This window comes from Typopeltis vanoorti, chromosome 5 (genome assembly GCF_054136105.1).
Source record: "Typopeltis vanoorti isolate ZY-2024b chromosome 5, IOZ_Tvanoo_1.0, whole genome shotgun sequence".
Taxonomy (NCBI): domain Eukaryota; kingdom Metazoa; phylum Arthropoda; class Arachnida; order Uropygi; family Thelyphonidae; genus Typopeltis; species Typopeltis vanoorti.
In genome coordinates, this window is record NC_143553.1 from 108685710 (window position 1) to 108699809 (window position 14100).

General features: G+C 36.0%; 1 protein-coding gene across 3 annotated transcripts in view; it reads right to left on the minus strand.

Annotated features, from left to right (window-relative positions):
• LOC150106715 (teneurin-m-like) overlaps nt 1-14100 on the minus strand; it is a 167877-nt gene that overhangs the window by 10488 nt on the left and 143289 nt on the right. For all 3 annotated transcript variants that reach the window (XR_016548368.1, XR_016548369.1, XM_090393303.1), the window contains exons 24-25: nt 7106-8708; nt 4358-5203 (exon numbers count right to left, since the gene is read on the minus strand). Coding sequence is in view for 1 of the 3 variants with exons in the window: in XM_090393303.1 (XP_090249429.1) it covers nt 4358-5203; nt 7106-8708 (2449 nt within the window). In the remaining 2 variants the exon portion in view is untranslated. The remainder of the gene's footprint in view (nt 1-4357; nt 5204-7105; nt 8709-14100) is intronic.

Sequence of the window (14100 nt, forward strand, 5' to 3'; positions counted from 1 at the left end):
ATGCGGTCACTGTGGTAGCTCGATCCAATCTGTGCAAGCAACCATTATGACGTCATACATAAATAAATAGCCTGCGATCCTACTGGTATATTTCGGAACTATATTTCCTGTTCCACGGTAGGAGAGTGTGTTTTTCGTGTGACTTCTGACTCACCGAAAAAAATAATTAACTTATCATAACATATAACAAATCGAGCCATTACTGAGATCATTTGTGACCAACTGCTGACCCTTACTAATCTCCGGAGACAATAATACAGCGGAATTCGGTACATACGAGAGTCGTATTTATGTCGAAAACCACATTAGCGGTAATGAGCACACCCCATAAATAAAGCCATTCGGTAGTAAGTTATTTTCATTCAGTGTGTGTGTGTGTGTGTGTGTGTGTGTGATATGGATAGAACTTGTTATTTTTTATGTTAATATCCACACGGCATATGCAGTTATACAATAAAGACTCCACTTAAATTCCACATTAAAACACCGTCAGCTTTCTATAAACCACATCAACTGAAGTCGTGCTACGCGCGTGCGAACACACCAACCTATCCCACTGAAACAGCTGGTTTAAGTACCTCATAAATAACAAAGGTCGTGACTTGAAATTCTGCTTCTAGTGGAACGAACGTTACGAACACGTCTTTGTCTCCTCGGTATGCCCAAGGGAAAGGTGTGGATGGAATATTATTTATTTATAATAGTCCGTTAAAAGAAAAACAAATTTTTGTAAAAACTACCAGGGCATGATATTTTGTAAATTAAACTGCCAAAAAATCTTTCTGAAACCTTTGTGATAAGTTTGTAATGATTTTTGTCTAACACTCAGAATGCATGAGACATGTGTTGGGGGGGGGGGTGATATGAAGATATACGTTTTTATTTGTGTCTATGATCATGTGTGTTCAGGAGCTCTGAGGTTACTGCTTCATCGAAAAAATCAGAATCAGCTGAAGATCGATTCATTCGAGCTGTATTTGCATTTTATCATTACTATTCTAGCTTGCTTTTTTAAGTTTTATCCTCGAGATGTGCCATTGATAGAAAGATGATTTTCGAAACATAAAAGTTAGATTGTTTCTGTATAAATAAAATCCAGTTTGAGGATTTTTATTTTAATTTATTATTATTTTCTTTTCTGCTAGTTAAGCGAAAACGGGAAATGTTTCTCCACCATGGAGAAGACCGAATATCTATCATTACTAAAAAGAGAGAGAGACCATACGATGAGAGTGACCCCCCCCCCCGAATTTTTTCCGCTTTATCAATAGATTACTTTATTCTTTGGCCTATTCTGTGGCAGATTATGCAGGATTAAAAAAAAAACCACGTTTGCATGAGAAACAACCCTACCATCTCCGTATGAGTCCAGTTAATTACTTTAGCTGAGTCAAGTCGCTTTGTCTTAAGAAGCTCACGACGTGTCCCAAGAAGCCAGGTTACTTTTATTAGACACATCATTACTAAATGACAACATAGCATAACCGAATGCTGCAGCCAGTTGTTAATTATGAGATTAGTTTTGGTATGTTATAGAACACAATCATATTCTTATCCCTTATCATATTCTTATCCATGCTAAAAGCAGAGCTTTTAGCAGATTTATGCTGTGTGCCATAAACAATCCTGGGATTAATTAAAGGCGTTTAAATGCTACTAATATAGTGAATAGTTGATCATTATCTTCTCTAATTTTCCCCCTAGTTTTTTGTGTATTGTTTTACAGAAGTGTCAAGTAAAGCATTTAAAACTGAAGAATGAAAATTCATCCCTACTGAATTTTTCCCCGCTATTTCAGCATACCTTTTTATTGGTTTTGAAGCATTCAAATCAAATAATTAAAAAAAAAAAGAACTTAAAATAGTGAAAACGCAAAAACAACTATTTTTTTCCCTTTACTTTCTCATCCCCTCCATACCCGAAGAAATATCTCTAGAGGTTGCATTATTCAACCGATTTCGAACCAAAAATTTGAAGTACTCGTATAGTCATTTCTTATGTCTTTGAAGATGCCCTGAAATATTCAGGGCATTAGTACTTTAGTACTGAGAAAGCAAGCGTCAGCAAACCTCTTGTTTTCTCAGTACTTAGCACACTTTTGGGAGCTTCCGTAGCTCAGTCGGTATAGACGAAGCCCCTTGGTCGGAAAGACCTGAGTGCGATTCCAGTCTATGACGCGAGGAACCTTTAACTGGTCTCTTTCGACAAAAGGTGAGTTAGTCGGTCTATACGGAGGTAGAGGGGTTTTTCTCCTGGAAACTTGGGTTTTTCGTCCCTCAGAACAGTCAAACCTGAACACACACGGATTACAGTCATGAATGCTTACGACAATTATGTAGAAGAGATAGGATCCTCATCACGTGTCGTTACGCCCGTAGTTAACCATGAGTCACATCATGGTAGTCAAACCTCCTAGATAGGAGACGGCACATGAGCACAAGAGCACACTTTTATTTTTATGACATGGTTTAATTTAATGGAATCACTAGGCGCGATTGATAGCGCAGTATACTGATAATATTAGAACACATGATATGTTCCCTTCGTAATGACTTCGATATCAGTAAATGAATAAAATTTAGCACTAAGAATATCTCATTGCTTACTTCCGGTTTCAATCATTCATCACTTGCCTGTAGAAATTAGCTTCTCTGTGGAATAAAGAGCAGGGTTGGTCAATCATTCTTCTAAGGCGTCACTAACTGAAATGTATGACGTTGCATTTGTGGCGTCAGAGATCTTATCACGACCTGAAGCTTTGAAAACTTGCACGATATCGCCAGGTCAAGGCTGGTCTGTTAACATCTTTTCGTTTACATGAACATCAGCTGGGTGTACCGAGAAACAATAGCAGTGATGAAAGCAATAACTTTAATTCCACGCGAAACTGCAATTTTGCGTGAAATTAAGTTATAGCTTGATTTCATGCAAAGCTTTACGACTTGCGTGATGAATTTTACTTGAGCACAAGAGGTTTATGGTGAAGTTTATGATTATTGACCGAATTCTGATATGCATGCACACTTTTATCCATTAATTCTTTGGAAACTTATTGAACTGTCAAAAAAGAAAACAGGCGGCGAATGTGTCACATGGCTTATGAGGTGATTTTAAATGAATTTCAATTTTAATTTGAAATTGCGTTACGGATTATTCAATCTCGTATATCAAGAGCCTGCTTAATAACAAATGGAAAATAGAGATAAATCAAGCAGAAAAAAAAAATTTCTTTTTTAAATCTGCATCTGACAAACTGGCTTATTGGTAGTTAACCATGTATCTAAACACGCAGTTTAGATACAGAAGAAACTTACAGGCATAAAAGTAACCACCGTATCCTCATCAAATTATGGTTAGAAAGCAAAGGATATTTGGTAGGTCATAAGCACTACTGATAAATGAAATGCAATTTGAGAATGCTTCATAATTGTATTTATTGGAAAACTTAATGTATTGTACATTCAATTAATTTGTTTACTAATATTTCAATATGGATATTTCAGCATAAACTATTAGGCAAGTTGCATCAAAGGCATGAATTTCAAACTTAAACTAACCATTAGTTTATATTCTGTTATCGATGCCTACATCACTCTCGCAGATTTTCTCTTTTTGATTCACCAGAATCTTTCTTTGATATATCCAGTATTTGCTTTATGAAATTTAGCAAATTAAGTGAACGAACAGAGAAACGCCACCCACTCCCAGATTTGAGGCCCACAATCCAAAGAAAGTAATTCACATCTGAACAATATATTTCTGATTTAAGTAACAACTTAATACAGTATACTCTGTCTTAACTAGCATTTCATATTCTATGGAGAGTTCTTCAAGATTATTTTCTCAGATTTAACCGAACATACGGTACTAATGTACTATAGGTTCAACGTTTCATAGATGGGAGTCACGTAAACACAACTGGATTAACTCAGATGTGATATGTTTCTGTTTCCTCATTTATCCACGATGTTCGAAGTGGAACGTTTAGAATCAAAAACGTTTCCCAAAATTTGCAGAAGCTATTTTCAAAGTTTCATCTCAAAGCAGATAAAGATATTTGAGAGAGAGAAAGAGAGAGACTATAAGAACATATATTCATTTATTTTCAACAGAAACTTGTAGTTTCTCTTTATTCGTTCTTATAGTCTCTCTCTTTCTCTCTCTCAAATATCTTTATCTGCTTTTGTATTGTATGAAGAGTTCATAACAAAGAACTCTTCATACAATATTTTATTTTATAACACACTGTAAGTCATATAGAATATTATGTGATCAAAGATATCGCTTGCTCTTCATAGTCTAATTAAACTAGCGATTAAATTAATTCTAAAGAGGAAAACGAAAGCTATATACTTACATTTCCTAAACACTACATTAGTGGGGTCGTCAGCCAGTTCCGCATACCTGTCTATATCATGAACATCCGTTCCATAATAGTTAGCCACTATACCACTGACCAGCAGTTCCTCTCTTTCAACTTTAGTCCATTCGTGGATTCCTTTAAATCCGCTGTGTATCCTTTCAGCCTCTTGCTGCCATGCTTCTTCTACAGCACGTCGCCTCGCGTGCCGAACCAACCTCTGGCGTTCCTCGATCACACTAGTTCCGTATCTGATGTTCAATAAAACACTAGGACTGTACAGTTTTAAGTCCACTTGGCCGCTCCTCGAGAGAGCATCGCTGCTATCCACTGGATGCATGGTGACGTTGAACATTGTCCCCAACCTTTGGATCTGGTCCCAGTCCTCCTGCATCTTTTTGTGGTCCTCTTGGACAAAGAAAAACGAATCCTGACCGTGAAGCGAAAAATGAAGGTCCACCATGTAAGTGTCGTTAAACACGGAGGTCATGACGTCACGAAGAATCGGACTGGCTTCGCTGACCACATGGACGAAGGCCCTGTTGTCTTGTCTCGATAAAAGAATGCCGTCTCCGAGTACGGCCGGTAGATTGGCAATTGGAGCGTTCATGTCGTGCAGGAAAGTGGTGTAGCCGCGGATTTCCGTTCTTGGTACGGTGCTGAGTCGAGAGAACTCTGTGGCCACTACATCGGCTGTACAGCTGAGACCTGATATAACGGGAAGACTTTCTCGTAGAGTTAATGCTTTGAGAGAGTCTCCTGTGGATACAGGTGAAGGAGGAGGCGAAAGAGGAAATATCTGTTTCATGTCGAAACCGAGCACTGTTAACCAGTCCGATAAATCTGAAAAGAGAAGAATTGGAATGAATATATAATTTTTAAAAGCCATTTAGGATTTTAAAAATAGAATAATCTTAAAAAGAGGATGAAATATGATGAGTGAACGATGTGAGAGCAGCAGGAAGAAATAGTCTGTTTACTAAGAAATACTTGTTTCGAGACATTATTATTATTATTATTATTATTATTATTATTATTATTATTATTATTATTATTTTATTCACATAATTGATACACAGTCAAAACAAGATATCATATAAATAAAAATTTGACTGGTGATTCATAATAATTCAGATTCTATCCAATATTTTATTATTATTATTATTATTATTATTATTATTATTATTATTATTAGTTCTTCTTGTGTCATTTTCTGCTCTGCTGTGATCTTGTGTGATTAGTGATCAGCAGAACGTTGAAAAGACGTCACAATATTACTACTTTTGGAAATTCGTAAGAAGGCCAATCTGGAATTTCACTGGACAAATGACTTACAAAGAATGAACTGGCCAAACGAATTCTATTTCACAATGAATGTGACAGGCTACCTCCATTCTAAGCAGTGGCTCATAACGGAAAAATGCAATTTAATATTTGTGAAATCAAGTTTAAATGCTCGTTCTTGGTTAAAAGAAAAAAAAATCGGTTCGTCCTGATTCCAACGAGTTCTCCCTTTCTCTTTACTGATGTATTAGCTCTTTTGCCAATGGCTAAAAACGATTTTCGGTGACTGAACAACGTTTACTAGTAGAAAACACAGTTTTTGATGTTTTAGCATAATCCAAACTCTGAGTTCAACTTAGTATTGTGTTTTGATTGTTCTTTTCTCCTAACGTCAGCAATTTACAACAGACATTTAATTTCAAATTTATTGCAAGTTTCATCTATGAATTGCTACCTCCACAAAAGAGAAAGTTTTATCATAGAAACACGGATCAATATAGAATCTGCGACAATAATTTTGAGAGAATCCCTTTATTGTTTAATATCAATGCTATTTCTTTCTAAAAGTATGAAGTGTGAAGATTTTAGAGTACTGAGAGAAACTCGTTCTTTTCTTGCTAGAAAAACCCGAGTTGTTTTTTTACAAGAAAGCGGGAGAATTGTTTTTCCAGGAAATCTGACTTTACTTTTCTCAAAACACACAAATCCACCCAAGAACACACTCACTTGACAAACGGAATTCATGCACATCCCATGGTCTTAATTGTCTCACGAATTCCAAAAAATAGCAACAAAGATTAAACTAAACTTGAATATGAAGAAAGTTAAAATTTTTCCAGAAACTTTTAGTTGTATTATTTCATTAATTCACCAGAGCAAAATTACTTTTTGGTTCTCCGGACTTTATTATTTTGTTGCAATAAAAATATCACGTTCCCCTCATGTGTTAGGCTGAATGGCCTGTCGTTACTCCCAAGTCTCTTAGCTTCATTCATATACACCTAATTCATCCTCTTGTAGGATAGTTAATCCAATTTGCATCATATATTATATCTGTCATTTCCAATGTCTCCGATCGGTTTACTTATTGAAATCAAACATTCAAATTTTCGGAAAAAAGCACTACATCCCCCGTATAGGATTTTGATATTGCTTGTAAAATTATACCTGATAGAAAGAGAGGCGAGAGTTAAGATTTATCAGTTTGAATATCTGTTAAAGTGCTTGGAAAAGCCAAAAAATGACTAAAATGGTATAAGTCGTTATGTGGTACAAACTCAGCATTAAGACAGTATGTGAAATGATAGACGATTACAATTTACTAACTAAACACTTAAAAATGTCTAGAAACTTGATTGAGAAATCAAGGCTTTTCTTTGATTGATATGTAATCAAATAATAGTCAACATTATTATAAAATATTTACATGCAATTCAACAAATTAACCGAGACCAATCTTACCTGTTAGATAGTCGTCTTGCTCTGCTAAGTTATTTACTGGATCGTTACCATGGAAACGGTACAGATGTATATTGTATGGTTTCCTGATTAAAGTAGGAACATCCTCCCAGTTAGGTGTGAACCACTGAGGGCCTTGTGGGTCATAGACCCTACCGTTGAAGAAGACCACCTGAGTAAGGGGATCGCGTATACCTCCATGGATATCGATGGGAAGATAGAAATTTGGATTGGTGTCCGTCACCACTTTGCCGAAAGGAGTCCTGTGGATGGTCTTCACCAACTTACCTTCCGAACTGAAAACAGCTAAAGGAGTTCCCACGTGATCACTAGCCACATAATACTTTACTCCTTCTTCTTGTAGGTACATTAAATGGTTGTTGGTATCATACAGGAGTACGTAGGTGACCTTAGTCTTTGGAAAGTGCACGTGGGTAACCTGAGTAGGTTTTTTGGGATTAGAGTAGAAGAACTGGGTGATGTTGTCTCTGTGGTCTTTTCGGGCACACAGTCTGTCCTTGATGTCGTAGTAATAATGGATTTCATAGTGATTCAGGTGAAATGTATGGGTTAGCTGACCTTTAGCATTGAACATAAATTTTTCCTCTCCTCTCTGGACCACAAATCCTCGCGTATCGATGGAATAAACCCGTTGTTCATTGTAGCCAATCAATCTATCTCCGTCATCGTACCACATAGACATCTGTTCCTGACCTTCGGAGAAGCTCTTCATGTTGCCGTTAATATCGTAGATATATTTCCACTTCCGAGGTGCATTTACTTCTTCTAGGAAACCATCGGCTGTGTAAGTGTAATTCACGGACAATGTAGTTCCATCCTTGCCGATCTTGATTTGCATTTGACGCACTCGACTGTGGCTATCGTATTGCAGGCTTAGGGAGTACACTTCTTTGTTCCAAAGGGTTATTGCCAGGATGGTCGTTCTCCCGTAAGCATCAAACGCAATAGTCTTGGAATATTGTCTCATATCGTCCTGGATGAAGATGCTGTTTATTTTAGGCCTATGAACCAGGAACTGTTGCACTTGTTCTAGCGCTCCTGACTGACCGCTGTATCGGTACTTCGTCTCCGGAATGGCTTTTCCGTTGATCTCCACTTCCACCGTAGTCGTCTGGCTCTCGTAACGATAACGGAATTTAGCGTTGTTGAAGCCGCTCCTGCTCGTGAACCGTGTCTTCTCTTCTTTTAGCAACGTCCCATGATACCTAAAATCCACCCTGATGTCGATCTCTGGTAACGTTTTAGCCGCATTCTTTAACAAAGCCTTCTGTTCGTAGTATACAAAGTCGGTTCTCTCCTGGCCGCAAAAGATCGTTTGTAGTTTGCCGCTGTCATCGTAAATATACACTACCCTCCCCTTGTTCTCCGGATACAGCTTGGCTAGAATCCGACCTCGATCGTTGAAGTGGAGAACATAAGGATGTCGGACACCTGGGGCTAAGTAGAGAAGCTTGTAAAACCCAAGGGACGTCTGTGTGGCTATCTCGTGTTTATGACTATTTGGACCGACTACCGCTTGGAGACTGCCGGCGTTGTCGTATTGCAGCACATAGCGACTCCCGCTGGGTAAAATCACTTCACTCGGCTAAAGAAAGAGAGATAGAAAGATTCAAATATTAAATATTTGTCCCCATTTTTATAAGTTTATTTATTTAAAACTTTCAGTCACTATTCTAACTTCACAAATAACCTTTATTCTTAATGGAGAAGTTCATCTCCATCGATTTAACACAAAGTTGTTATTATTGTATTTATTATCTTATCAACAATCCTGTTTTAATCGAACTACAAAAAACGCTGGGAACAGAAGTGCAGAATTGTCAGGGAGTTTTGAAGTAGTTTGAATCTAACAAACTATTGTTGTATTGTTCAAGTTTCATTTTACTTCTTTAAATCGCAATTTTCATGGCTTTTAAACTCAACTTTTTTTTTTTCTTTTAACGTTCAAACCGGCAAACATTAAAATGCCTTCCATCTACAACGGCTGCACTTCTTCTTTCTTTTTATTTCTCTTGATTATTTTAAACATAAAATGATTCATTGGATCTATATGCATTTAACAGAGCATTGCAAGAAACCAAACTTACTTTCTCAAATAGGGTAAAAATTCTACTTTAATCACGTTGGATGAGCATTTTAAAATTAATACATTCATATTTAAATCATTATTCTTATAATTATTAAATTATTATTTCACATTTATAATAATAATAATAATAATTTTGGTATATCTGTATTGGCTGTTTATAATATAATAATAATTTTAGTATATCTGTATTGGCTGTTTATAATATGCTACAATACACTAATTTATACTCACAATAGTCCTTACAAGGACTGGCTTAAAGGGGCGAAGCAAGAATGCTTTTCATCTTCCCCGTTATCTGTAGAGGACAGCGTAGGGATAAGGTGTTATTGAGCTATTAAGACTCTGATCATGGCAGGAGGGTAACAGCAATAACCGAGTCTCAGTTAGAACTTCACTGGCTACAGCATTGCCATTCATTACCCTCCAAGGGTATTAATCCCCGCATCTCACGGTCGATTCTCACCACTCCCTTTTCCAACTACTCACATTAGGTCAACAAATGCCATTTATGGAAAACATTTATTTTAAGTTTATTTAGGTGTATCAGTAAAATTAAAAAATACTTTTTTTAAAAATAGAAATTTAGAATTTTATTTAAATAATATAATATAGTTTTATATATGCAATGAAAATAATTAAATATTAAAGGATTAAAAGAGATGCTGATATGCCAATAAGCAAGTATTGGAGGTTTCGTTTTGGAAATCAGACCAGAGAAAAAAGAAACATGAGATACATAATACAAGATAGTTAGCCGGTCTTATATGGAGATAAAGGGTTTTTTTCTCCCGGAAACTCGGTTTTTTCGTTCTTCAGGACAGGCAAACCGATCCGGTGAGCACACGCTACTGTAGTCAAAAATACATCCCCCTTCCAGCGGCAGGCCGGCTAGGGTTGTACTAACAAAGTCGTATCTAATGTAACACTCGGACCCTGAATTGGAAGCGAGATAATCGCGCTAATAATATAATACAAGATAAGAATATCTGAACAGCGGATAGTCATTGGTGAGGAGAGACAGGAATGAGTAATGCAATAAATAACATATAGGTGGGGCAATTTAAGTGAACACTAAAAAATCAATTGTGATCATATTCTTAATAAAAATGAAAGCTACTAAATGAAATAAAAAATAACTATTAAAGAAATTTCGAGGTAAGGGAATGAATTGCAAGTTCATGTTCCGTAAGACAGATATTAAAAAGTGGTATACAGTGGGTGTGAATCTGCCTCAGGGTTCAGTCCTTGGGCCATTATTGGTCAATCTATACATTAATAACATCAATCAGGATCTATCATCAGATGTGCAATTGTTTGCTGATGATGCGAAGATAGACAGGGCAATCTGGGATGCTACTGATATTCAGCAATTACAAAATGATTTGAATAAACTGGAAATCTGGGCAAACAAAAATGGCTCTCAGTTTAATGTTAGTAAGTGTAAAGTTATGCACTTTGGCGTGATTAGAATTCCAGCGGCATATTATATTAGCGGGGTTATGCGACAAGAAACAGAAGAGGCAAGGGATCTTGGTGTATTGGTGGATAAGAATTTAAAGTTCAAAGGTCACATAGCAAACGTTGCAAATACAACTCAGAGGATAATTGCTATGTTGAAGTAAACCTTGACATGTAAGGATAAGGAAGTAATTTTGCCTCTTTATAAGGCTTTGATAAGACCACATCTGGATTACAGATTTGGTCTCCCGGGTTCCCAGGGGATAAAGAAGCTGTATAAAGGGTGCAAAGAAGAGTTACAAAGAATATATCCGGATTATGGGATTTAGATTATGAGGACAGATTGCGAGTATGTGGATTGCAGACTCTGGTTAACAGGAGAAAGAGGGTGATATGATGGAGGTCTATAATCTTTTGAGTGGGTGTTATATTTCAAATGATGAAAATTTTCGTTATATGGAAGGCGGGGAGGGAACACGGGGGCATCCATGGAAGTTAAGTTAGTTCACAGTCAAGAAAGGGGTAAGAGCTAGGTTTTTCTCCCAGAGAGCAGTGAGTGAATGGAATAATTTGCCCTTACGGGTAACGAGTGCATCTAGTGTTAATGAATTTAAGGGCAGGTATGATAGCTGGGTTGGGTAATTTACAGCCTCCCTCAGTGAGTCCTTGACTCGCTGGAGGTCTCAGATAATAATAGTAATAATAATAATAATAATTCATAAAAGCAACGCTGTTTATTAAAAAAATATACGGGTTATCTCACAACTTAAAATATAGGGGTTATCTCACAAAAAAAAACATGTTATATGTGTTAAAGTAAAAAACTAGAAGGTTCTCTGCAATTTAGAAGCGAATACTTGGTTTACGCTGTTGTTTCAATTGCTGAAAATGCGAATCTCCTTTGAACTTCGGGCAATCCCATAATACCAATAAACAATGACATTAATAATAATTAGTGTGTTTATGACATTATTAGAAATAATGTCAGTAAAGTTGCCTCTTACATTCTGGTGTCTTTATGTTTACTCCGTACTTGACTGACTTTTTTACATGCCATTTGATGAGATTTAATATCAAATAATGAAGGACATAACTGGGCTTTAACATCACTTTAGCATGAGAGATAACTTTTTTTTTTTTTTGGTTATAATTAAGCGATGTCACACTAAAAGTAATCCAAAATTCTAGTTTTCTTTCAGTTGACACATCTACATACTTATAAAACAGAATTTTTTTAGTCGACATTTTTTTTTCACGTTTTTTTCACACGAACACATTTATAGTTTTACAGTTTTGTAAATTTCACTGTGAATATTACAATACAATTTTAGACATTATCCAGAATGCAATCTAATATGTAAATTACTTTCTCCTTTTATTCTACTTTATTTTTTGTTCGTTAAAGAAATAAAATTAAAAAAAAACCTTTCTGTTCAACAGTTTTAATTTCTATCAGACTGTAAATAAACGTCTAACTGTATTACTTATTATTCTGAGGAATGGTCTGAAAATTTATTTATTCGTATGGGGCTCCCCCCGTTCTTCAACCGTCCCTTAGGACTAGTTGAGCCCTCGTGGTGAGGGGGGGATTAAGTACGTCTTTTATGACGTACTTAATCGGGGATTAAGTACGTCACGGATTTGTTTGCTGTTCTGAGGGACGAAAAACTTGAGTTTTCAGCGGAAAAATCCTCTACCTGCGTACGAGACTGGCTAACTCGCCTTTAGTCGAAAGATACCAGATAAAGGTTCCTCAGTCATGGACGGGAATCGAATCCAGGTCTTTCCGACCAAAGGGCTTCGTCTATACCGACTGAGCTACGGACGCTCGGTATGAAAAATAATGCACATTAGATGGACTTTGATGTTTCTAAATTTTTTCGTATTGGTTAACCCTAGAGGTAGAATAATGTTGCAAAGTATTCAGGCGTACCTTTGGGGCGTGATATACTTCAGGATACATAGTATTATTTCTCGGAAAATTCCCATGTTACTCCTCTTAAAAAAAACTATTATTTTATTTTATTTTAACGCTCTACACGGCTCTTAATCTATAAATCCCTTCCTTTTTCCCAAAGAAGCGCCCTTAAATATAATATAATATAATATTATATATATATATATTTAAAAAAAAACGGGTTTTCTGATTTAAACTTCCCATCTTGCATCAAACAACCCCTCACACACACACGTTTCCTATCCCCTTTATCGTCCTAACAGCAGAAGTATGGAGAACGAAGACATTCTAACATCTGAACAAGGTATGTGCAAAATTTCTTCCTCTATTAGTCTGCATATAGTTACTTCTAAAATACACTTATAACATCCTAAAATTTTTCTTGAGGAAAAAGCCAATGTATTTAAAATAAGGGAGACTCCTAAACGGAAACAGGCAAAAATAGCCGCAAAATAATAATATTTTTAGGATACATTTATAGAGTACAGGGTATGTACATGTCTACGTTTAAATTGCCTCGAACAAATACCACAACGATTCGTATAACAACAATTCTATACCAATTATACAAATATCGGTATTTGTATATTGAAACAATTGAATTTAAATATAACAAAAAATGAAGAGGCATTTGTTTTAAGTAAATTAATACTAACAGTTAACAGAAAGTAATGACATTGGTGATACAAAGAGAAATTAAAAGATTCAGTATGTAAATGGCAATGACTTAACACAGTTCTTGGAACTTTAGGAAATTAGCAGATACATCATTCTCTCACTATTTAAAAAAAATGTATTTATTTATTTATTTTTAAACAGGAAACACTTTCGTTTACAAACGAATTCCAAAAGTATCCCTTGACTCCTTTTGATCCTTGAGATTGGTGACAACATTGGTGCTAAACACAATGTTATTTAACACACTACGAAGAACGTGCACACGCTTCCTTCCTGAATGTTCATCTTTATTATGCGACCGTCCCGTTGATTTGAATGAACTCGGTAGTTTTGAGATAGCGGTACTGTCTGCGTCATATTACCCAAGTCCCACTTCATGAAAGGATAAATGCCAGTTCCTTTTTTTAAAGCATATTAATTAGACTCTCGTTAATTTTTATCTTAACAAGAAACATTATAAAATGCTACATAGATAGCCTAAACAGCTCTGTCGCTGCTAAAATATCTAAAATTATTCTAGAAGATAATGCCAATCACTTTATATGTAACTTTCTGGAATCCTAATAATCTACAGCTCAATTGGATGACTGATTTTATTAGAAAGACTTGGGGTTCGAATTTCGTCAAAGACACGAAGAACCATTACAAGGACTTTTCGGCTGAAGGTGAAAAAAACATTATGCGACTCTCGCCAAAGAGAGGCTATAAACCTATAATACTTGACTACCGTGGGTAGACTAAGGATTTTTGTTATTTAATACATAATCCAGAAGCTGTGATCTGCAAACCCCACAT